This window comes from Rhinatrema bivittatum, chromosome 7, assembly GCF_901001135.1.
Source record: "Rhinatrema bivittatum chromosome 7, aRhiBiv1.1, whole genome shotgun sequence".
Lineage (NCBI taxonomy): Eukaryota > Metazoa > Chordata > Amphibia > Gymnophiona > Rhinatrematidae > Rhinatrema > Rhinatrema bivittatum.
The window spans coordinates 67,981,207-68,005,992 of NC_042621.1; the positions used below are offsets into that span (position 1 = coordinate 67,981,207).

General features: G+C 47.6%; 1 protein-coding gene across 1 annotated transcript in view; it reads left to right on the top strand.

The window, feature by feature from the left end:
- LONP2 (lon peptidase 2, peroxisomal) overlaps window positions 1–24,786 on the top strand; it is a 241,528-nt gene that overhangs the window by 9,943 nt on the left and 206,799 nt on the right. Inside the window, exons 2-6 of the mRNA XM_029608478.1 lie at window positions 871–1,105; window positions 4,512–4,643; window positions 11,035–11,157; window positions 13,012–13,193; window positions 19,420–19,514. Of these exons, the coding sequence (XP_029464338.1) occupies window positions 871–1,105; window positions 4,512–4,643; window positions 11,035–11,157; window positions 13,012–13,193; window positions 19,420–19,514 (767 nt within the window). The remainder of the gene's footprint in view (window positions 1–870; window positions 1,106–4,511; window positions 4,644–11,034; window positions 11,158–13,011; window positions 13,194–19,419; window positions 19,515–24,786) is intronic.

Here is a 24,786-nt window from a genome sequence, read left to right on the forward strand (position 1 = left end):
TGTGCATTTCGTGGCATAAAACTCACCAAAAATCCCACAGTGTCTGTCTTCAAAAGCATTCTGCTTGAAGGCTCATTAAATATACTGGTTCTGTTCCAAACTGTATTAATAATGTAGAGAAAGAGAGGCATTCTACGCGCAGAATGGATACCATTCTGTACGGTTCTGCAGGCTGGCGATCGTTCCCAGATTTTTTTTATCCAGTATGACCCCATTTTTAACACCTTGAGGATTCACGCAACCCCCAGGTGACAAAAAAACAACATAGCAGACCTCTGTGTCCCCTCGCCATTCCTCCTCTCACCCAAAGCAGGAAGGTGGAGCATCGCTGGCTACAGCAGCAGCAGCAGTCGTCAGCCCAAGGTCGGCGCTCACTCGCAGGCCCTGGCCCTCTGCGTGGGTTTCTAGTCTGACAGGAAGCATGGGCAAGCGGAGCAGGGAGGCCAAGTCTGGAAATGCACGCACAGGTCACCCTGTGGGTCCCAAATCACAGTCTGGTCTTTAAGATTCTCTGCTTGCAGCTGCACTTAGTGGGACATTTTTGCCAGGTGAATATTGAATTGGGCCCTGTTAGATCAGCCAGAGCTGGATTTCATCACTAAGAAGCAAAAGGTAGAATCTGAGGGGCATCTGCCGTGTGGCTTGGAATATCGAATGCTTACTGTAAGATGCACTGTCTCTAAAATCATTTGCACGCTTAAGTGGAAAGCTGCATGCTGACATTTAGTCTCTGTGGACATTATTTTTGCAGAACGTGCATAAAATAAGAGAGGCTGGAGGGAAAGTTGGCGTGCATTATAATGGAGGGTGGGAGGGGTTTGGGGGTTAATTTTTGGTTAAATCCATCCTCTTCTCTCTTGCTGTTCTCAGGATTGGCACGGCTGCGCTGGCTGTCCAGGTGGTGGGCAGTAACTGGCCCAAGCCGCACTACACCCTGCTGGTTACGGGCCTCTGCCGGTTCCAGATTCTGCAGCTGCTGAAGGAGCGGCCGTTCCCTGTCGCTGAAGTGCAGCAGCTGGATCGCCTGGAGCAGTTCACCAACAAGAGCGACTTCAGCGAGGAGCTGGGGGGCCTGTCCGAGCAGCTTTACAAATATGCGGTGCAGGTTAGTTCAAGCTTCTTTTGGTTTTCTCTATTTTGTTTCTGCCCTTAAAACTGTTCGTCGGACACAGCATAGAGCGATCAGGGGGGGGGATTTGTTTTTGCTTCAAGGATAATCTGGGAGCTGCTGGAGATTCTCCGCCGGCAAGCAGAGCTGAAATACCATGAAATGTGGGTGACATTGGACTGCACCAAACAGCGCCTTCTCTCTTAGCTCTTAGAGCTTTTGCTCTACTGAAAAAAAGCCAGGAGTTGGGTGGCAACTTATAGACAATTTATCGAAGCGTGAGCTTTCAAGGACAGAGTCCAAGTCATCAGATGCATGAAGTGATGTACAGGAGAGGGGTAAAATATATACAGAGCAAAGAGAAGGCCTTGAATTAGGCAGAACATGGTGTGGAGAGAGTGTTCCTAGCATTATAGTGTAGCCTACTGACAAGTATGAAAATAAAGAATTATCTGATCACAGTTAAGTTCATAGATAGTTGCAGTGAGCCATGAAGCCATTGTCTCTGTTCAGACCTAGGGTGATGGTGTTGTTTGATAAGTTCCAATTCAGCAGAGACCATGGCCTCATGGCTCACTGCAACTATCTATGAACTTAACTGTTATCAGAATTCTGTATTTACATACTTGTCAGTAGGCTACACTACCAGGAACTTTGTCACAAAAAATTGAAACAAAACCTTAAAACCTGGTTATTTAAAAAAGCCTACTATTAATGAATTGAATCCTCAACTACTCTTCCTAATTTCCACAGTCTCTCATATATTGCTTATATTCTATTAATACAAAGTTATATATTGTATTGTATTCGTTCAGTTACTATGTTATATTGTAAAGCGCAATGCTGAATTACTGTTTGAATGTAAACCGAGGTGATGTTACTTACGTACCCCGGTATAGAAAAATCTATAAATAATAATAATATAATGCTAGGAACACTCTTTCTCTATTCATTTATAAAGCAAAAGAGACCATCAGGGTTTCTCTGGCAACTAGATTCACTAGAGAGTTCTCTAACAAGGGTCCATTCAGTTCCATCAGTTGATATCATAAGAAATTGCCATACTGAGTTAGACCAACAGTGGCCAAACCAGGCCATAAGAACCTGGCAAGTACCCAAAAACTAAGTCTATTCCATGTTACTGTTCCTAGTAACAGCAGTGGCTATTTTCTAAGTCATCTTAATTAATAGCAGGTAATGGACTTCTCCTCCAAGAACTTATCCAATCCTTTTTTTAAACACAGCTATACTAACTGCACTAACCACATCCTCTGGCAACAAATTCCAGAGTTTAATTGTGCGTTGAGTGAAAAAGAACTTTCTCCGATTAGTTTCAAATGTGCCACATGCTAACTTCATGGAGTGCCCCCTAGTCTTTCTATTATCCGAAAGAGTAAATAGCCAATTCACATTTACCCGTTCTAGACCTCTCATGATTTTAAACACCTCTATCATATCCCCCCTCAGTCGTCTCTTCTCCAAGCTGAAAAGTCCTAACCTCTTTAGTCTTTCCTCATAGGGGAGCTGGTCCATTCCCCTTATTATTTTGGTTGCCCTTCTCTGTTCCTTCTCCATCGCAACTATATCTTTTTTGAGATGCGGCGACCAGAATTGTACACAGTATTCAAGGTGCGGTCACACCATCGAGCGATATAGAGGCATTATGACATTTTCCGTTTTATTAACCATTCCCTTCCTAATAATTCCTAATATTCTGTTTGCTTTTTGACTGCTGCAGCACACTGAGCCGATGATTTTAAAGTATTATCCATTATGATGCCTAGATCTTTTTCCTGGGTGGTAGCTCCTAATATGGAACCTAACATCGTGTAACTACAGCAAGGGTTATTTTTCCCTATATGCAACACCTTGCACTTGTCCACATTAAATTTCATCTGCCATTTGGATGCCCAATCTTCCAGTCTTGCAAGGTCCTCCTGTAATGTATCACAATCCGCTTGTGATTTAACTACTCTGAATAATTTTGTGTCATCTGCAAATTTGATGACCTCACTCGTCGTATTCCTTTCCAGTTCATTTATATATATATTGAAAAGCACCGGTCCAAGTACAGATCCCTGAGGCACTCCACTGATTTAATGACCCAAAAGATGTTCCTGTTAGCCTTGGTGCTCACTGGACACTTAAATACCCTGTCTCTGTGCTGCCCTACTCCTAGATCTGGTCCCCTGGTGATAATCCCTCAGCAGAACAAGCTGGGTTCTCCTGCTCCTCTTTTCCTGGGGTTCTCTCCATTCTTGTGGTTTTATTCACAGAATCTCTCTCTCTCTCTCTCTCTCTCTCTCCAACATTTTGTCCCCTACTGATGCCATTGTGGGACATCCCCTCGCCACCCAGATGGTGAAGAATTAATGTAGGGGGGAACTGATAGGGAACGGGGGCGGGGGATGCCCCTCCAGCTCACATCTCTCCTCCTCTCTGAATCCACTGTATTACATCTGGCTCACGTTCCTGCCATGTTTGGAAGCGGCAGGGGGGAAATTTGCCAGGATCTAGGTTGATGGTTGAGGTGCACCCAAATTCTGCTCTCTCTTCTCTGCCAGTCCAGCACGGTGATATCCTCCACGGGTTGTCTGAAGAGGGCTTCACTATGCCCCACGCAGTGTTAGACTGCCTTTTTTTTTTTTTTTTTCTTTTTTTCCCCCTCATCAGGAGCAGAGTCATCTCTTGTCCAACTTTTTTTTCTTTCTGCCTGCCTTTAACTGCCTGCAAACTAGTTTTCCCTTTTGGGTATGGAAAATGTCCTTCCTTAGGATTGCACCGAAAGGAGATTTGAGTGGGGGTGGGAGGAGGGAATGGAGGATGGGGCAGACCACCTTGTCCCAGTCAGCCACTTACTGATCGCCTTTACCTGTCACTGAGGCTCCCTGGGAGGCGGAGAACCTCCAGCACTGGGCTGAGCTGTCAGACAGCAGTAAAGAAAAAAATAAAATGCCTTTCCCATTCTGCTAGCACTTTATAACCAGAGGAGGGAGAGAAAATAGAGCTCGAGGCTTAGGGGAGTGGCAAACATAGCCGTTCCCTTTTCTATGAGTTTTTCATAGCATTGTCCATGCACAGTGATGAATGGCTGCATGTAGACGAATGTCTCTGATGTGAAACGAAAGCTTTGTGATTATCTTAAGCCCTGCTCGTTCACGTCGCCTCTTGTGACTTTGCACGTTATGCTGGCCCTAAGCCTAGGCTTTTGATTAGTTAGTTCAGCGGCAAATCTTATTTATGTCCCAAGTGTGTCAAAGTCAAAAGGGAGTTCAGGAAGCTAAGGTACTTTTTTTCCTGGAGTGTAAATTAGAATCAGAAATGAAAGGGGGGCCGCCTTTGACTGTTTCCTGCTAACTTTTCACACTGGTGAACAAGTCTGTCTCTCTTTTTTTTTTTTAAGCTGGTTGAAATGTTGGATATGTCTATCCCGGCGGTTTCCAAGCTGAGACGCCTTTTAGACAGCCTGCCCAGGGAGTCCTTACCGGACATACTGACGTCGGTCATTCGCACGACCAACAAAGAGAAGCTGCAGGTAACCGAGCGCTGGCGCGTTTTGTTGTTCGCTTGTTTCCAGAGATGCTCGTATTACTGGGGCATTCGGTACCGGGCGGCTGGCGCTCTTTTTTTTTTTTTTTTTCACCGTGCTTTAATTTGGGGGATGGCCAGTTGGAAGCGGCTTTCCGATGGGACGCTAGCGATTTTTAGCTCGCCATTCACCACTTAACCCAAGGTGCGCGCTGTAACTGCCCTCGTGTTCAGCCTGACCCCTGAAGAGAGAAACCCTCCAAAATATGGTGGAAATGGCTGTGGTGATGGAGGTAATGTATCAAGATGAAATAAAATGTTTTTCTGTTGATTTGATTACATACAAATGTACCCCCCGCTGTAGCCGGCAGGAGAGTGTGTAAAATGGGATTCCTACCATAGGAGAGGAACTTACAGTTCTGAGGCCCTCTCTTCTCATGCAGTGTCACAGATTCTGAATTCAAATGCTGACCCCCCCTGCTTCTGCACCTCTGCAATCATTCAGGCATTTGATCCTAGGGCTTTACAAATTGCAAATTTGAGGGGTTTTTATTTTTCAGGCAGTTATGTGTATTTGGGTACCAAAGATGTGTGTGTTGGAGCTTTCACCACGCAAGGTTTTAGGCGGATTCGTTTTTAATAGCAGTTTATCTTAACATACTTACATGTTGTGTCGCACGGGGTGTGACTGTGACAAGGGGGAGGGTGGCAGGGGTTTGCATGTGGCTGAGGGGAATGGGGTAAGGGTGGCAGGTTGTATGTGGGGGGAGGGCAGAGGTGTGTGGGGGAGGGGGTGGCGGGCTGTGTCCATGTGTGTGTGGCTTCAGGGCTAGTGGCAGGTTGTGTATCCTCTCTGACGCGCACGCTCTCACATGTTCCTTCTCTAATTCACTCCCTCTCTTATGCCCACCTATGCTCTCTCACTCGGGTTCTCTCTTCTGCACACGCACACTGGCTCTCGGGTACACACGCACACTGGCTCTCGGGTACACACGCACACTGGCTCTCATGTGCACATGCACACTGGCTCTCAGGTACACGCACACTGGCTCTCATGTGCACATTGGCTCTCACAGGATAGAGTCCACAGTGGCCCTTTCAGGCCTCGATGACCTCTGGCTGCTGCAGGATGCTGCCTTTTGACTGCAGCGGCCGGATGATGTCAGAGGGACTCCACAGTAGATCTATTTTTTTTTGTTTGTTTTTCCAGTTAAAACCAAAAAAACCTAATTTCCCCATTGGGAGTGCTTTTTTTTTTTTTTAAATCATAGTTTTTCGGTTTTAACTGAAAATCAGGAACCCCTTGATGAGCGCCCATAGGCGGTGGGGGGAGGGGCCTGATGTCCACCCCCATGCAAAGTGACTCTCCGGTCCTCCCCCCCCCCCCCCCCCCTCCCCACCGCCGAGTCATGGCGGTGCCCAGCTCCAGCAGTAGCAGCAATACAACTCTTAAAAAGGAAATCCAGCTCAGGGCCTCTTGTCGCCATCACGTACTCCAGGCCCTGCGACACCCTCACCCCCTCCTCCCACATGGGCTTCCTGTTTCTATGGAAACCCAGGCGAGGGGCAGGGCTACTGGGTGGGCCCTTGCGAGTGTGACCCGAGGTCTCGTGGCGATTCAGAGGCAGGCTCAGACGCATAGCAGCAGTGGCGATGCTTCGGCGCCTGTCGATGTGGCTCCGGAGGCAGTTGTTTGTTCCTAAATCCGGGCCTGAGAAGCCCTAAAAATAATAATACGCACGCACTCTGCAATGTAGGATCGAAACTTTACTAAACAATACTGGCAACACGCAGATTACAGTGAGCAAACAGGCAATTGAGGCAGGAAAGAAACAGAAATCGTAAATAGGCGATGGTGAAAAAAAATAAGGCGGATTATTGCTTTCAGTTTTGCGGATTTTCCTTCCCAATGCAAAATGAAGTCCAGAGCAACAGATGAGTAAAAGCGGACAGCTCGAAACACTGTGAATGGGGTTGAAGTTGCTTGTTTCTTGGCTTGAAGACAAAAAGCAAAGTTACAGTCACTGAATAGCAATTCCTGAATATTTAGTGAAACATAAAGCTTTGCCTGTCTGCAACACTTTCTCTGAGTCTCCACAGACTGAGCTCTGTGTTAAATAGTTACTTAAGCACATAAGCACCTGCCATACTGGGTCAGACCAAGGGTCCATCAAGCCCAGCATCCTGTTTCCAACAGTGGCCAATCCAGGCCATAAGAACCTGGCAAGTACCCAAAAACGAAGTCTATTCCATGTTACCGTTGCTAGTAATAGCGGTGGCTATTTTCTAAGTCAACTTAATTAATAGCAGGTAATGGACTTCTCCTTCTGTTTAAAAAAATAAATAATAATTTTTGCTGGGTGAGCTTTTCACATGCTGACAGTGTGACTTGCAAACTGCAGCAAGCAAACGGTTTCACTTTGAAGACATGCCCATAGCATTTTTAGTTCCCTGTGTGAATCTCCAGGCCACCAACAGCCTGCTGTTCAACTTCCAGCTTACAAACAAGGGGGCTGATGCAGTAAGGTGCGTCTGGCAGAGCGCACAGCTTAATCCTTAGATGTTCGCACGGTTTTTGTGTGCGCAGACTTTATTGCCAACGCAGCAAGGAGCTTTGCGCACAAAAAAACTGTGCCCCCGACTGTGTCTGTTTTAACTTGGATCCCTCGCATGGACGTTCTCTCCTAAAAATGGCATTAGCTATTACCCCAGAGATATACAGGAAGGCTCTGGGAATGCACAAAAGTACAAAATTGCTAATGGCACTCCCTCCAACAAGTATAAATGCACCAGAGAGGTACTGCAAGGAGGAAAATATCTTAAGATGCCAGCCGATGGTTAAAAAAACAAACAAACCACGTTCTTCAGTGGCTTATGAATAATCATTAATCACTGAAGAAACCCTGCTTAATCTTTATATTCTATAGTGCTTGACAGTAGAAAAACGCATCTTAAATGTAAATGTCCAAAATTAAATCCTTTTAGTGATAACAGTGGTCCTATCTGGCCAAAGTTTCACCAGTAATGGCTGTGTCAGGAATTGAATCTTGCAAAAGAAAACACGTTCCCTGTACGTACCCGGATCAGCCCAGACTGCTGGGTTATGCCTCCCTTCCAGCAGATGGAGACAGAGAAAAACTTGAAGGGCACCCCTGGAAGTAGGATGCGTCACCTGCAACCCCCTTCAGTATTTCTCTGTCTCCAGCAGATGAAGGTGGCAGAACCTGCAGACCTGGCTAATTGATTCTATAAATAAAAAAAAGAGGTTGCAGTGACAGGAATCTTTTATAAATTTTGTCTGGCTGAAACAAAGTTTAAAAGAAAAAAAAAAAAAAAGAGAGCCAGGCCTCCCGAGGAGCTGAGTCATTTTCTCCTCTGTGGTAGGCCTGCCGGGAAGTTTTCTCTTCGCTCTAGTGTACCAGGAGCAGCAGCCGGTGAGTGACTGGGGGGATTTACCGGTGGGCCTGTCCCTCCCCTTCTCGGCACAGAGACAACCACGGGTTGTGCTTTGGTGAGGCCAACACAATTAAAAAAAAAAAAAAAAAAAAAAACCAGAACGATCCGCGTCATTTTTTTTTTAGAGCTGCACTACTCTTCAGCATCCCAGGCTCCGGTGTTTACTTTGGCGGCCTCCCCTCCTTTACAGTGCGGCAATGCCGCACGCTTCGGCCTGTAAAGCCTGCGGGGAGCCGGCAGCACGGCTCTCCCGAGATAGCCTCTGCTCCCGGTGTCTTCCTGGGGGCGAGAGCCCGTCAGCGGCAGCGGCTGGTGGAAGAGGGAGGCAGGAGCGTTGGTCCCGTGGTGCGGGCGCCCCAATGCAACCTCATGGTACTCAGCCTGCCCCGTGGAACGCGGGAACGGCAGCCATTTTAGGAGCTGCAGATGCTAATGCAGATAGCTCGGCAGGGGATCTCCCTCCTCAGTTATCTACGCATAAGTTTTGCCCCTGGTCTCCCCACGATTTGTTTCCTGCCTTCCCTGCTCCCTTGGGTACCCTCCCTCGGGAAAATTTAAAGGGCCAGCTGATTTTATTTTGCTGTTACATAAGGCATATTTAGCTGGCCTTATGTTCATGGGGGATCCTGAGCCGCCTCTGGGGCAGCCTGAGGCTGGGCCCTCTCCTCCCTTGCAGGTGCCCAGGCCAGATCCTCCTGAGGTCTCCCGGTTTCGGGTGGGCCATTGTCAGATCCGCTTCAGGCGGACGTGGATGAGGATTCAGAGTGTGTGTGTGGCCCCGGTGGAAGTGGATGATCCTCGGGTCCTTAGGCTCTTTCGTAGAGATGAGTTGGAGCCGATGATTCCACATGTCCTAGCGGAGTTGGGCATACCGGCTGGTCAGACGCCACGCCTCAGCACCGGATCCACCGTGCCCTGATCCTGTCTGGTCTTCGTCCCCCAGCTAGGACTTTTCCTTTTCATCCTATGTTGCTCCAGCTGATGTTTCGGGAATGGGATACTCCGGAAGCTAGGCAGAGCTATGGAAAAATTGTACCCGCTGCCGGACGACTCTCTCGACCTCCTTAAGGTTCCCAAGGTGGATGCGGCTGTATCCGCAGTCACCAAGCGCACGACTATTCCGGTGGTTGGGGCGGCTGCTCTTAAGGACCCTCAGGATCGTAAGCTTTTAAGGTGCTTCTCAGGTGTGTCTGCGAAGGGTCGGCTCTGGGGGTTCGAGCGGCTGTTTGCAGTAGTTTAATGCAGCGTACGAGTCTCCTGTGGGTACAACAGCTCCTGAGTGCCAGAGAGCTCTCCCCGGAGGAGTCGGAGCAGGCTGATCATTTTGGAGGCGGCGGTAGCGGACGGGGCGGATGCCTTGTACGATCTCCTTCGCACGTACTATGTACTTTGCGTGCTATGGCTTCTGCGGTGTCAGCTCGCAGGCTTTTATGGCTCCGTAATTGGTTGGCCAATGTTTCCTCCCAAGTCGCAGCTGGGTGCTTTTCCGTTTCAGGGGAGATTACTTTTTGGAGATGATTTGGAGCAGCTCATTAAGTCCTTGGGGGGACAATAAGGTGTACAAGCTCCCCGGAGGGTAGGCCAAAAGGCTTCCAGGGGTTTCGGCCCTTCCTGGTTGCGTTTTCGGGGGCAGCACCGTTTTTGCCAGTCTAAGCCGACTCCGTTTGGCCAAAGACAGTCACCTGGCAGGTCACAGACAGTGTGAGTCATGGACGTGAGTCCAGTGAGAACCTGCCTGCTGGTATGATCCCAAAAGATTTAACCCTGTGATTGCAGGTAGGCAGTGTCCTGAAAGAGAAAGCACTTTTAGGTGAATTTTCACGAGACATCCGCGTAAAAAAAATAAAATAGCTACGTGTACATGTAAAAGAGCATACACTGGCATAAATACTATTTTAAAAACTGCAACATATGCACGTAAGTCAGAGACTGCGAGCAAATGTGTGTGGGTAAAATAAGGGGCGGGCTGGTGAGGTCCGGGGAGGGGCCAACGTTTGTGCGTAAGTTGCTATTTTACAACCTGCCAAAGGGACGTGCGTAAGTCTTTTTCTTGTGTATATTTACTCCTGCTCAGTATCGGCTATAAGTGATGGTAAACGTCTCAAAACTGAAAAAAATGACTGGGTGGGGGGTGGGGGGTTCTGGGTGAAGAGCCCAGAGGGTTTTCATGGGCTGCAGATCGAACTGGTAGACTCATTGGTAGCAGTGGTCACTTCATTGCCATGTGTATGATCTAAGATCCTCTGACCGACTTACAGGGGGGCGGGGCGGGTAAATTCGTCTAAATAACACAAATAAAATCTGTTTGCATACCCCTTTAAAATGTGAAGTACAGCTGTGATATACGAGTACACCATTTGCGCACACTTAGCTGAAGTCCAACTTAACTGGCTAAGAAGTGCCTTTGCCGCTACTTAGACACATTTGAACTTCTCTGGATAAACAGTGCCTTTTTTTAGATTTACCTGCCCGGACACGCTCTAAAAGTGCTGTTTAGTCGGACAAGTTGCACTTTTCAGACCTCTCCAGTTGATTGCTGCTACTTAGCTGCATATATTGGAACTGCTCTGGATCAGTCTGAACTTGCACGGCTCGTGGGTTTTACACACGGGAGCATGTTTGCGCGCATGGGTACTCGTATTCTATAACCTGCATATATTGTGTGCCCGCAAGTTATAAAATACAGTGGTAAATCTGCATATGCACACATATATGGGCTTATGTGAGTGGTTTTGGAAGTTCTCCTCTATGTAAGAAGACCTGGTTAAACCAAACCACTGGCATAGTGGATACCCTGGGAGAACAGACTGGCAAAACAGTACTGACTGACTAATCTATCTATTTCTTTTTTCTTTAATATTAGGCCATAGGAGGATGATTCTGTAGATTTTGGAAAGCTCTGGCTATACACTAACCTCCGTGTTCCTATTTGCTGGTCTTAGATTTTAGATGCGGTGAGCTTGGAGGAACGATTCAAGATGGCAATACCGTTGCTGGTCAGACAGATCGAAGGCCTAAAGTTACTCCAGAAAACCAGAAACCCTAAACAAGAGGACGACAAAAGGGTATGAAAGACCTGGGTAGAGCAGTAGAGAAAGCTTAGTGCCTCACAAGTTTTGACAGCTGTGAAAGAGGGCATGACTGGGTGACATAGAAATACATTCGTAGAGTCGTCAATATCTGGTTTATAGGATGTGCTCTGAAGATGCATAGGTCCCGAGCAGACCCTAATGAGGGTTTTGGTGGGACCTACGTGCATTTGCACAAGGAGAATCTCGTCCATCTCTGAATGCCTAACATTGGGATTTTCGTGGTTGCCGTGACTGGGAAGGGTGGGAGCCCTTTAAAGATCATCTATTTGCATTAAAAGCGATGAGCTTGTCTTTTTTTTATTTCATTTAACCATAATTCTGCAAATTCACGACTGACCAATGCGGATTAAAAGCCTGGGACGCGCATTCATCAGGGGGTGAGCGAATAAGTTTGGCCGGCGCACGCCAGGCAGATTTTAAAAGCTGCCTGAATGCGCGTGTATCTCCCGCCAGCGGGCGCATCTCCAAAGATTTCAAAAGGGAGCGTCGGCAGGGGCGTTTCAGGGCGTGAACCAGAGATGTGCAGATAAGGACTCGTGTACTTACCTGGGTGCGTGCCCGGAGCCCCTGCCGAGTAGGTTTAACATCTGCTATGGAGCAGCTGTCACTAATAAAATAAACGGGCAGATCTGTGGGGTTTTAAGGGTCAGGACTAACTGAGGGACGTAAAGGCTGTTAAACTAGAGGGGTTTGGAGGACCTCTCTCTTAACTGGGTGACCTGGGGACAAACTGGTAAAACTGAGAATGGCGTCGGTGTGTGCCCCTTTTTAAAATCACCTGGCTTACAGGGTAGAAGTGTGATTTGTGCGCGCGCTTAAAATTCAGCGCACGTGTGTGAGTGGCCAGGCTACTTTATAACATGCATGCACAAATGTGCACAAGTTATAAAATAGTTGCGTCCCTAGGAGCGGGCTGACGTGCACCTGCATGGTGGTTTGCGTATAATAATACACCAAATAAAGCAGAATAAAACCAATGCAATTAAATTTTACTGTAATAGTTGTATGGGTGTACTGTTTGAGTAGAGTAAATTAAACAAGCTGGAGAATGCAGCGTCAGTACGGACGTTCTCTACTTTTCAGCCTGCTCTGGGTCTGCATGACTAGCCGTGTTAATTTCTTTTTCTTCTCGTTTCTTTCTCACTGGGAAAACTATAATCACTGTGTGATAAATTGCAGCCACTTTCAGTAGGACCGGGTTGTAATCGTGTTGTGTTAAAATTCTGTTGACCCATGCACCCTGCGTGAAAATCTCTGCCTTTGAGCAGCCTCCCTAGTTCAGTGGTTCCCAACCCCGTCCTGGGGACCCTCCAGCCAGTCGGGTTTTCAGGATATCCGCAATGAATATGCATGAGGAAAAAAATATGCACGAACTGTCTCTATAACATGCAAATTTTCTCTCGTGCATATTCATTGTGGATATCCTGAAATTCCGACTGGCTGGAGGGTCCCCAGGGCAGGGCTGGGAACACTTCCCTAGTTGGAAGACGTGAACAGGGGATGGAAAGAGCGAGGCAGCTCCTTTTTAGGTTTACTGCTGACACTTTTTTTGTTTAGCCAGTTCCCTACTGGACGAACATCGGAGGAGAGCGGTTCCTGCCACAGTGAGCTTCCATTGAACTCCAGGGCTCCTAGGAAGCAATCACAGTGCCGCGTGTTGGCAAGTCAGAAGGCAGAATTTCTGTGCCCAGACTCTTGACCACATCCGTACCGACTGATTAGATAGCCCCAAACTCCTGACACCGTGCAGGTCATTTATATATATATATATATATATATATATATATGTACATGTGTATATATGTATTTTTTATTTTGTCATCTTAGCTCATAGCTTTTCGACCCTTTCGGAGGATTGGTCAGATGTCGGGCAAACCGTTTTCTCTGGATAATGCTGAGGAGGAGGAGGAAGGTGAGGACACTGACGATATCCTCATGCTCGAGAGGATGATTAAGACTTCCAACATGCCGGAGCAAGCTCTTAAAGTCTGCACAAAGGAGATTAAGAGGCAAGTGGGAGAGCTCAGCTGCTAAGATTCAAAATATATTTGCACCTGCTCATGGGTAATTTATCTTCTGGTCAGAGAATGCCAGTTTTACTTGACTTCTAAACTTGCGGTACCTCTGGTTTTGTCGCCAAACCTTTGAAGCATTAACTGAGAGGATCCACTATTATTAAAGTGTATAGGGCTTACCCACTTCAAATATTTTTTACTACCATAGGTGCTATCCAGTTTCAGATAGTAACTGTTGCTGAACTTCTTCTATGTGTATGTTTTCAATATAATATAAATTTTGTACCATGATTCATAGATTTCCAAAAGAGAGGTTAGTTGTTTCCTTTTGCCTCCAGGGATTGGTCCTCGGACCGGTTCTTTTAAACATTTTTGTGAGCGACATAACGGAAGGGTTTGTGGGGAAAGGATTGTTGGTTTGCAAATGATATCAAAATCTAACAGTATGGACAATAGGAGGGATCTAGCGAAGGTCTGGCAGCTCAGACTGAATGCTTAAAATTGCAGTAAAAGAATTTAAGATACAAAAACCCAAGGGAAAAGTACAGTATTGGAGGTGAAATTCTTCTAAGCACAAAAGAAGAGCAGGATCTGGGGAGTATTTGTATCTGATGATCTTAAGGTGGCCAAACAGGTGGATAAAGTGATGATAAAAGTCAGAAGGATGCTTGGCTGCATAGGGAGAGGAACAGTCAACAGAAAAAGGCAGGTGATATTGCTCCTGTATAGGTCCCTGGTGAGACCTCACTTGGAATACTGTGAACAATTCTGGAGACCGCACTTTCAAAAGGATATAAACAGGATGGCGTCAGTTTGGACAAGTTCCTGGAGGAGAAGTCCATAAACTATTAGTCGACTTAGGGAATAGCCACTGCTTATTACTGACAGTAGCATGGGATCTATTTACTGTTTAGGTACTTGCCAGATACTTATATCCTGGATTTGGCCTCTGTTGGAGACAGAATGCTGGGCTTGATGGACCCTTGGTCTGATCCAGTATGGCAATTTATATTCTTATGGTCCAGAGGGTGACTACTAAAATTGTCAGTAGTTTTCATTCTAAAGCATATGGGGATAGAATTAAAGATCTAAACATGGATGCCCTAGAGGAAAGGTGAGATAGGGGAGATATGATAGCCATTCAAATACCTTAAATGTTTCCATACACAGGAGGTGAACCTTTTTCAATGGAAAGGAGGCTTTAGAACGAGGGGTCAAGAGTTGAGGTTGAAAGAGAATAGACTGAGGAGTAATGTTGGGAAGTACTGTAATTCTTTACCGAGAGGATGGTGGATATGTAGACAGCCTCCCAGTGGAAATAATGAAGTAAAAAAAAACAGTGAATTCAAGAAAGCGTGGGATAAATACAGGGGATATCTAAGGAAGTGTTGGGAATTATAATGCTAAATTGGATGGATGGACAGCCTGGATGGGCCGTGCTGTCTTTCTGCCATCATGTTTCTATGTTAAGTTACCACCATGTTTGCTCCATGCTGGAGAAATGATCGGCTTCCGCAGAAGGAATATTGAGCTCTGTTTTGGACTTTGTTCCCATCATAATGTCCTCGCATTTTGACTCGGTGTAAGACTTTTAGTGAGGTCAACAGTTTCAAAATGATGTATAATATAATACATCTAAGCTTCTAGTTTATAGAAAAGAATGGTACCAAGTTCACAGAGCAGAGCTGAATACTCCCAAAGTGAGTCTGTTGTTGTAGAATACAGGTGACAGCAGAAAAAGATCAATCTGATCATCCATTCCTGTCGACACTGCCAAGGATATATTCCAGCTGCCAGCTATAGAGCATAACCATCTGTAGGATATCACTCACTTCTTATCCATGTCAAGATGGTGCTTTGTTACCTTTCATCTATTATACTCCACCCTGTTATGTAACTGAGCTTGCAAGATCCCTTTTTAGTTCACACCAAGCACTTCTCCCCTCCTGTGTCTAATCACAAGGTCCCACAATAATCCAAATGGCCATTCCTGTTCATACCCAGATCAGTCCAGACAAGTGGGTTTTGCATCCCTGCCAGCAGATGGAGACAGAGAAGAAAAGCTTTACTGAGCTTGTAGTACTTGGCGGTGTGCAGCTGCAGACCCTCAGTGTTTCTGTCTCCAGCAGTTAGTAGAGTTGAAAAGCACCTGCAGTGAGAGATTATTATTATTATTATTATTTTTTTTTTTTTTTTAAAGAAGAAAGAAAAGAAATTCAAATTGCTCCTGGGGATGTTAGGACCTGTGAGGATCCATCTCCTTAGTGGAGTAGATTGAGCAGGGTGTTGGTAGCCTTGTATCTCTCAGCCTGGAGTCTGTGTGGGATTGAAGCCCGGTGAACCAGGTTGCATTCCTCCCAACAGCTCGCTGAAGAGGACCAGCGTAGGGAAGTACTCGTTTTATTCTTCCCTTTGGGGGCTGTGTTCTGTGCCGTGTTAAAAATAAATACATTTAAATAAAGCCAGCCATCTTCAGCTCGGGAGAGCATTGGAGACGCAGAAGCTGTGAGGCGGCAGGGACCTCAGTGCGGCATCGGGAGGCCAGCCCCTTCGGCTCGGGAGAACGTTAGAGAGGAGTCGTGCGGCTGTGGCCGCACGGGTGAAGGAATACGTGGTGAGCAGGCTCAGGGAGCAGCGGGGAAGACTTGGTGCTGCATGCATTCTCCAAAATGGCAGCCTCTGAGCGTGCGGGAAGCACCGCCGTGCCCGCAGAGTGCAGCGGTCGCGCTAGTCTGCAGCAGGTCCGTGCCGAAGCTGCGAGTCGGGTGAAGAGGGCAGCTCAAGCACGGATGATCCTACTGGGGAGGGCAGGCCCCTTGACTCGTTCATTGGGTCTGGCCTTTCAGGTCAGCGCAGGACTGGTGGCCATTTTGGAAGCATGTGCGGGGGGCGCAAGACTGATCGGGGAGAGGTTGAAGGATCTCCTCCGGCCTTGTCCCCCCCTGCCATCCCTGTCACCGAGCAAATGGACGAGGGCTCGGAGGTGCGTGGAGACTTCTCCGAGGAAGATTCCAAGGCTGCAGAAGCTTTCTCCACGGACTTTGTGCTTTTGCTATACCAAGCCTTTTTGGCAAAGAAAGAGGCAAGGAGAACGCGCTCTCATTCCTATAGTCCCCCCTCAGAAAGGTAAAGCTAAGGTGGGGAATCCTCAGGGGGGGCAAAAAGGTGCCCGGGCGTAGGGCTGTTCTGGCAAGAAAGCCACTTAGCGCATCTGAGGAATCTGAGCTTTCGGGGAGAGATGGAGATGTGCCTGCGGGGACTCTGGATAACGGTGCTCAAGCGAGGTGCCCTGACCCGAGGAGGTGCCAGTAGACTCTTTAGAAGAGAGGCGCTGTCTCCTTTCATCCCTCAGGCAGTAAAGGAGCTGGAAATAAAGGTACCGCAGGGGGGAGCAGAATCGGTTATGGATGGGCTTTGAGGGCCAGCGAAGGCTTTTCCTGTCTGGGAGTGGGAGACTCCGGAAGCCGGGCTTAAGGTGGGGGAAAGCTATGGCAAAGCTGTTATCCCATGACGGAAGATGCACTGGAACTGCTACAGCTGCCGAATGTGGATGCGTCGGTCTCGGCTGTGACTAAGAGAACCGCCAATACCGGCGGTAGGGTCAGCAGCTTTAAGAGAAGCGCGGGGACCGGACGTTGGAGATTCACTTCCAGGGGATCTTTGAGGGCTCGGTGCTGGGTATCCCTGCAGCGGTTTCTTGGAACGAGCCTGTTTGCGCTGGGTTCAGCAGCGTCCAGTAAAGGGGCGTTCAGCATCCTTGTCTTCAGGGTCTGCCAAGCAGGAGGAGCACTTGGAAGCCGGCATGGCCTACATTGCAGATGCCTTTTCTATGAATTACCCTGCATGTCAACGAGAAATATGATGTCCGAGTATTGGTCAGCGGGTGTTTGGTCCAAGTCTCAGCTGGGGAGTCTCGCAAGGCCCAGTCCTCCCCCCACCGTGCAGATAACAGGGAAAAGAGGGGAATTGCTCAAGGTCTCCCAAGTTCGCAACGTTGAGATTCCTGCCAAGATTCCCCAAATACTGGCCCACACGTCAGCTCAGTGGCGGAAACTTACGGAGACGACCGCTGTTTTGGTCCTGAGGTTCTCTTTCCGTACAGCTTCACTCGCGTCCCGTGCTTCTCACCGCCCATCGGGTGCTCCGGAGTCGGCACTGAGCTGCTAGGGGCCCTCCGAAGGTGGAACGCCGCTGAATCGCCCACTTAAGCTGGAGGTAAGGGGAGCAATTGCGGCGGGCCGGCCGCCATCTTGGGTTCGCCGCTCTGCTCTCTCTTCCTGGCCGCATCCACCATCCTCGGACACCGAAACAGCTGCGTTGGGGGCCCAGCGGTATCAAAAGCCCTCCCAATCTGAAAGCCGAAGAAATAGCCGCTGTAGCATGGGGCTATCGGGGGGGGGGGGGGGGGGGGGGGAGTCTGGCGGGGGACCACGGAGCTGAAGTCTCGGCCGTCCTTGCCGGTGACATCATCGCCGGAAGTCGCTGTCACTTAATTTTTTTAATCTAAAAAATTTAATATTCTGTTCTTTCCTGTGCATGTTTTGTTTTGTTTTTTTAATGTTTACTTATTTTTATTTTTTCTTTCTTTTCTTACACTTTAATCGTTCTGCACAGTTCTTTGGTAGCACATGTGCAATGGTCATGTCAATAAAAGGCGGAGGGTCCTGGTTGGGATTGTTTGGTCTCCCCTCTGTATTTCTTGCGTTGAATGGGAGCTGCCATGCTGCTGGATTTGCAGTGGACTGATCCCTTGCGCTTCCACGGCTGGAGGAATGCAGTAGGGGTGGTAGTTTTATGTCCATGCCTGTTGTGTAGGTCTTGCATTTCCTCTCCGGCCCCGGTAAAGCTGCTGTTGGCGCTGCTGCCTGGTTAGATGGTAACTTGTTCCTGATGGGTGAGTGGTAGAGGCTGGGATCGTGTTTTTGAGCGAATGTTTTTTTTGTCAGGGCTTCATCCACAGCGGGTACTGATTGAAAATCCTTAATGGTGTCATTTGAGAAGTGATGTAGTTAGAGGCTTTTCTCTTTGTATTATTTGGTACTGTTTTTTTTTCTTTTACCGCAAAAAGAAAAACACAGTTCAGATAAGCAAGGTTAATGAATGCTATATCTGTGTTTGCAATAAGGCAATCCCTATCCCGTCAATGTATTGCATGTCCTAGAATTATGTATTATATGTTTTGAATTGGCAATTATGGCTAGAAAAGTAGAAGAGAAATTGGAAGTTGTAAACTTGATACGCAGTGCTGGATTTAGTCACAAGCCACTTAAGCTGCAGCTCAGGGCCTTCTTAGGTTAAGAGGGGCTCTAAATACAAAAAAAAATTGCTATATTTTAAGTTTTTATTTATTTTTATAATGCTATGGGGCCTTTGAAGCTTGACGTATCTGAGGGCCTCAGCATGTCTCGGTCTGGCCCTGAGTACAATCTTAAGAAAACAAATCTGTTTACATCTGTGTCTGTTTTTAGTGCTAGCTGTGCAAGTACGTATGTGTTAACGCCTGTATATGGAGACACGCACATATCCTGCACTACCCTTGCTATGTTTATGATGACACTTCAGTTGATCTTTTCAGTTATAATCATCTGCTATATCCAAAAAGTCAGGACATTTTAAAACAGATTTGTTAAATGATTACCCCAAGCAGGTATTTTCTGGTATTTATTTTTAATTTCATTTTTAAAAGTTTGGGGAGTGTTGATTATATTTGAGTTTATACATTTTCTGCACAAGCGTAGCTTAAAAAAACCCCCCAAAGTTCAGGAGACTGTGAGGTGCTGAAATAGACGTTTTTGGGAGGGGGCGTAGGCATACGCTTGGTTTTAATCCACGGGTGGGTTAAATGGAGCGTGGCTTCATTTTTTTGTGGCTCCGTTTTCGGTCGTGTGGTGGCAGCTTGCTGACCTGGCAAAGTGTGGGCCTCCCCCTTGCATCCCCTCTGTAACTGATTTTATGTTTTATATATTGTCTTTATTAAATAGGTTTTATGGTTTTTGTTTATCTTCATGTTCTGTGTAAATTATGCATGTATACTGTAAATGCCTAGAATAATGGCTAGGAGTGAGCGTACATCTTGTAAATAGTCTGCTCCCTTGGACTGAGTTGGTTACTCAATGCTATTGCACTAGAGTCATGGACTGGTCTTTCTGAAGGTCAGTGGATGACCACACGATCGCGTACCTTTAGCTAATGCCGCGTCTCTCTTTTATCCTTCGTTCAGACTGAAGAAAATGCCTCAGTCGATGCCGGAATACGCATTGACCAGGAACTACTTGGAGCTGATGGCGGAATTGCCTTGGAACAAGAGCACGACTGGTGAGTTCCGGCCCCTTTTCTTTCCGGGAGCGTTTTAAACAATAGTTTTGGCATCCAAACTTTTTTTTTTTTCTCTGTGCATTTTTGGCACATGACAGCTCTTAGCAGATCATGGAACTGATCCAGTAACTAACTTATACCAAGCCAGAAGGGATGTCATACAGCATACATAAGCTGCTAGGCTTTTTTATTGACTCTTTTTTTTGTTTTTTATAAACGTTTGTTCATGCTTGAGTTGCCTTTGAGTATAGCAGTATGTATATATATTTTGAGCTACCTGGATTTCATGATAACATTCTTACGGTGAAAATGATTCTCCAACCGCTCAAGTATTCTCTCTAAAGGCTTCCATTTTGTTGTCAATCTTGTGTGTGAGTGGTTTTTTTTTTTTTGCCTGTTCACTCTGCCTACCAAGAACACCCTAGGGCAAATGAGAGACAAGTCCATGTCTGCAAAATAGGCCGTTGTCCATATCCGCTACTGAATTCTTTGCTCGTAGTCTAAGTCCATAATGTAAGTAGCCAAGTTTTAGGGGATTTTAAGGTTGTGTAGTTGTGTTCCCTCTGTTGAGTAATGATAAGGGCAGAGCAGACAAAAGACACGAATCTGTGCTTCCTTCAGTCGACCTTGATGGTATCTTGACATCGTTTGTTTTAAGTTGCGATTTCCAGCACGTACCAGTAGAAGGCAGTAGAGCATAGGCAGTAGATCCCCGGTTATGTAATCCTTTTTCTTTCTAGGTCGCTTTCCTGCAGAGCAAAAGCAAACAATGGTTATTTCATCATGTGCCGAGAGGTTTAGACAAAATCATTCCTTGCAGAACTGAACAGAATTAAGATAATTTATCCAGCTTTTAAAATGAATCAGTTTAATTTAAAAGTCTGTTCAGTACAGCGAAGATGAGATGATCTGCTGTTAACGGATTAACTTTTGCTGATATTTCTTAATATTAAATGCTGCATTTTCAAAGCTGTGCAGTGTATGTTTGAAGCAGATTTTCAAAGGACCCAGACATGTCCAGACCCCCCCATGTGGACTGCTCCCGATTTCAGGCACAGAAGATTTTACATGCATAAAACAAAAGCCCGTTTGCAAAGATTAGATGCATGCATTATGCGTTTGTTTTATGCCCTTATAATTGGCATATTTCATGGGTCTGTAGGGAATCGTTTCCAAACACGCAGCTTTCTGCTTAAAGGAGCCTTACAGAAGGTTTTTTGGGGGGGTTTTTTTGTAATAATATCCAAACATCGGAGATTGTGCAAGAATTTATTTGAAACCTTGATGCATTCATAAACATCTTTTAGCTGCTATATATGGTTAAACATCACTTAACATTTTTTTTTAGATAAAGTGGTTGTAAAGCACATGGCTCGCTGGCCAGTCCAGCCTGCCAAAGATTTCGGTGTGGCCACACAGCCAAAGAGTAGACTGAGGTGGCCAGCTGAAGGCTCTCCCTGCCTGCCGGCACTGCAAGCATTTAGAAACTCATGGGGCCAGCTGGGTTAATCTCATGGAAAGCAGCGCTGAGCAGGCAGGCAGACCCACACCTGCCTCCCGTACGGTTGAGGAGCTTCTCCCGTTGAGCTGCCGCTGTGTCTGCACATCCAGCTCTGAGACTGTGTAGGCCACTGACCTTGCCTCAGAGAAAGGGAGGAGGGAGGCAGTGTAAGGGCATAGACATCGCTATAGGGTGGCAAGTGACCCCCTGGCCCGCCCCCCCCCCCCCCCCCACAAAAAAAAGGCTTGCCACCCCAGTTTGACATCTAATCAAGCCCAGGGTAACCCAGATACCTGCATGAGCCAGTACATTGCTGCCTTCTGATACTCCTCCTCCTCCTCCTCTAGGCCAGTAGTAGGAATAGAGTTTAAACCGTATGTCATATCTTGATGTCACAGGGCCAGTCTTACAGTATGAGGCACAAAATTGCACAGCATGAGGCTGGTGCTGTGGCAGCAGGAGATGATGGGTGCTTAAACGCTGCTTCTGACACCAGCCCAGGCGAATTGAGGAGGATCAGGAGGGCAAATGGCTGTACCCCAGTAACTGTGGGGGGAAGGTTGTGGTCATCCTCAGCACAGAGTAGGTGTGACATGGGGAAAGAATCTGGGAGGGATGGTGTGGGAGGGAGGAGGGGGAAAATGTATCTGGAGGGAGTGAGTAGGAAGGAAAAACAGAGAGAGTGATGGAGAGATGAAGGACTTGGAGTGGCTGGGAAGGGGTTGAGAGACCATGTAAGGTGAGAGGAGTGAGAAAAGATGAGTGTGTGGGGAAATGGGATTGGAGAGGTGGTAATCGGGATGATGAGAAACTGGATGGGTATAAGAGAAAGGAGCTGGAAAGAACAAAGGGATGAGTGACGACTGAGCACTAGGGCTGATGGAGGGAATGAGTCAGAAGGTTAATGAGGGCTGAGGATGGGGGAGTAAACAGGAGTGAGGTGGATAGAGAGAAGAATTGGTCAAATATGGTTATCAAATTTAATGTAGTTTTACTGGGAGGCTGACTCTGGCTGGGTGTTTGTTTTGTTCAGAGGATTCTTGAGACTTTTTTTATTGACAAATTAAAGGTGAGGGCTTTGTTGTGGGGATGCATGTGATGTGTGGAAATCCTTCCTAGAGATGCCGTGTTCTCCAAGGACGAGCAGGATGGTAGTCCTCACACATTGGTGACATAATCAGATGAAGCCGGCACAGAGAACTGTTCTCAAAGTTTCTAGAAACTTTGACTAGCACACTGAGCATGCCCAGCATTCCGCTAGCCACACGTCCACGTGCAGTCCCTCTTCAGTCTCTTCCTTTCCACAAAGCTTTTGCCTCGGGGTTGTGGAGTTCGCGCTTGTTTCTTCCTTTTTTTCTGCAGTTTTGCATCGCCTGCATTATGTAGGTTCCCTCAAGTTTCTCAGGATCTTTCCCTGCTATCTTGGTAAGTTCCTCGGGTTCTTGTGGTCTATTGGCAATGGTGTCGGCCCGCCAACCATCAACTGCGTACCGTTTTCTTTTTCCGATGGCATCGCCCAGCTTTCGCCAGGGCCCCCGGACTATGTTCATCACAGACCCCCATGAGGTCTGTGTTCTCTGCCTGGGGGCATCTCACAATGTCCACAGTTGCAATCTCTGTGCCCAGATGACCCCCAAGGCCATTGGGCATACCTGGACAAAATGGAGAAGTTATTCGGCCCTAAATGTTCGGATCTGTTGTCTGCATCGGGGACTTCTACCCTGCTCCGGAAAGAAGTCCAAGCCTCGACCCCCCCTTTGGGGTCTTCTCAGCTTCCGCTCCTCAGTCCTGAGGTGGGAGCGGGGGACCGAGCGCATTCAATGTCTTCCTGTTACAGGTTGGGTTCTTCACCATCATCATCCATTCCAGGCAAGGATCGAGGAGAGCATCGGGGAAAAGTCGAGGAAACATCATCATTGGTCGTCATCCTCCAAACTGGACGCAAAAAGGCATCGGCCACATCGGTGCCTCCTCCAAAGCGGTCTTTAGCAGAGGAAGCAACTCCCTCCGATCCTTCTGAGGCCTCTCAGCAGCCTCCGCTGGTGGAGGGCTCAGTGTCTCCCTGTGATCCGGGAGCCATTCTAATTCCGCTGCCGCGCTTCTTCCTCAAGCTGCTTTGTCCTCGGCAGCTTTTGAAGAGGAATTGGAGAGGCGCATGTGGTTGGCGGTCAGCTGGGCCCTGGATGGCATCGAGCCTCTGGTTCCACCAGGACCGCCACCAGCCGACTCCATTGGTGCTTGTGCCTCTACTGGAGCGGCTGGATATGCTGCTCAGTGTATTACTGATGCAGCTGGTGCCGATGCCCCAAGCCCCTTTGTAGCTGAAGAAAGCATTGTTGCTGCTGCTGCCATTGGTTCCCATTCCGGTGAGTGATTCCTCAGATGAGGAAGGGTTGTTGGGTTTGGCGGTGCCCTGCTTGAGCACGGCGCCCCGCCACCTTCCAGCTCTCCCGGGGCCATTGAGGTCGGTGCTCCCGGTGCCTCCGAAGCCATTAGATCTATCGGTGCTTATGCGGCCTCAAGCCCCTCAGTGCAATCGCTTCCCTCTTCAGTTCCGATGACGCCTGTGCAAAGGGCGCAGTTGGCTACTCTGCCCCCTGCATCTCCAGATGTGCACAGTGAGGGGGAGGCACCCATGTCGTCCACAGAGGAATTAGAAGATTTGCCCTCTGAGCCCTCACCACCAAAGCTTTTGGACTACCTCTCCGAGTCTGGTCTGCAGACTATATCGGTGAGGGTTCACCTTAGTGCCATTGGGGCATACCATCAGTGTAGGGATGGTGCCTCCATTTCCACCCACCCGTTTGTGGGGCGATTCATGAGGGGCTTGTTACAACTTAAGCCTCATACTTGGCTGCCAACAGTCTCCTGGGACCTCAACATTGTTCTTTCTCAGCTTATGAAGGCTCCGTTTGAGCCATTGCAGTCCTGCGACCTGAAGTACCAATCATGGAAGGTCATCATCTTGGTTGCGGTTATTTCAGCACGTAGGGTAAGTGAGCCGCAAGCTCTGATGTCGTACCCCCCTTATACAAAATTTTGTCATAAGGTGGTTCTGCATACACACCCGAAGTTCTTCCTTAAGGTGGTCACGTGATTCCATCTCAATCAGTCCGTTGTGTTGCCTTCTTTTTTTCCAAGGCCGTACGATCACTAAAGTGAGTGGGCTCTACACACTCTGGATTGTAAAAGGGCTCTGGCCTTTTACTTGGAATGGACTGTGCCTCTCCGCCTATCCACTTAGCTCTTTGTCTCCTTCAACAAAAACAGATTGGGGTTGCGGTATCCAAGCAGACCTTATCCCATTGGCTTGTGGACTGTATTTCCTTCTGCTATGCTCAAGCTGGCTTACGGCTTGAAGGCGGTGTAGAGGCTCACTCCCTGCATGCTATGTCATTTTCGGTGGCTCACTTGCATTAAGTCCCCATTCACGAGATTTGCAGAGTGGCGACCTGGAGTTCTCTCCATACATTTGCCTCGCATTATTGACTGGATAAGGATGGCCGGCGAGACAGTCATTTTGGACAGTCAGTCCTCCATAATCCCTTTCAACCATGAAACCAGACTCTCCCTCCCTTTGGGTTCAGGCCTGCTCTTCTGGTTATTGCAGTTCTAGTTGCTGTGCACATTGGCACCTGTTCTATGTGCACATGATGAGAACGGCCTGGAGCTACTTAATCACCCATGTATGAGGACTACCATCCTGCTTGTCCTTGGAGAAGGCAGAGTTGCTTGCCTGTAACAGGTGTTCTCCAAGGACAGCGGGAGGTT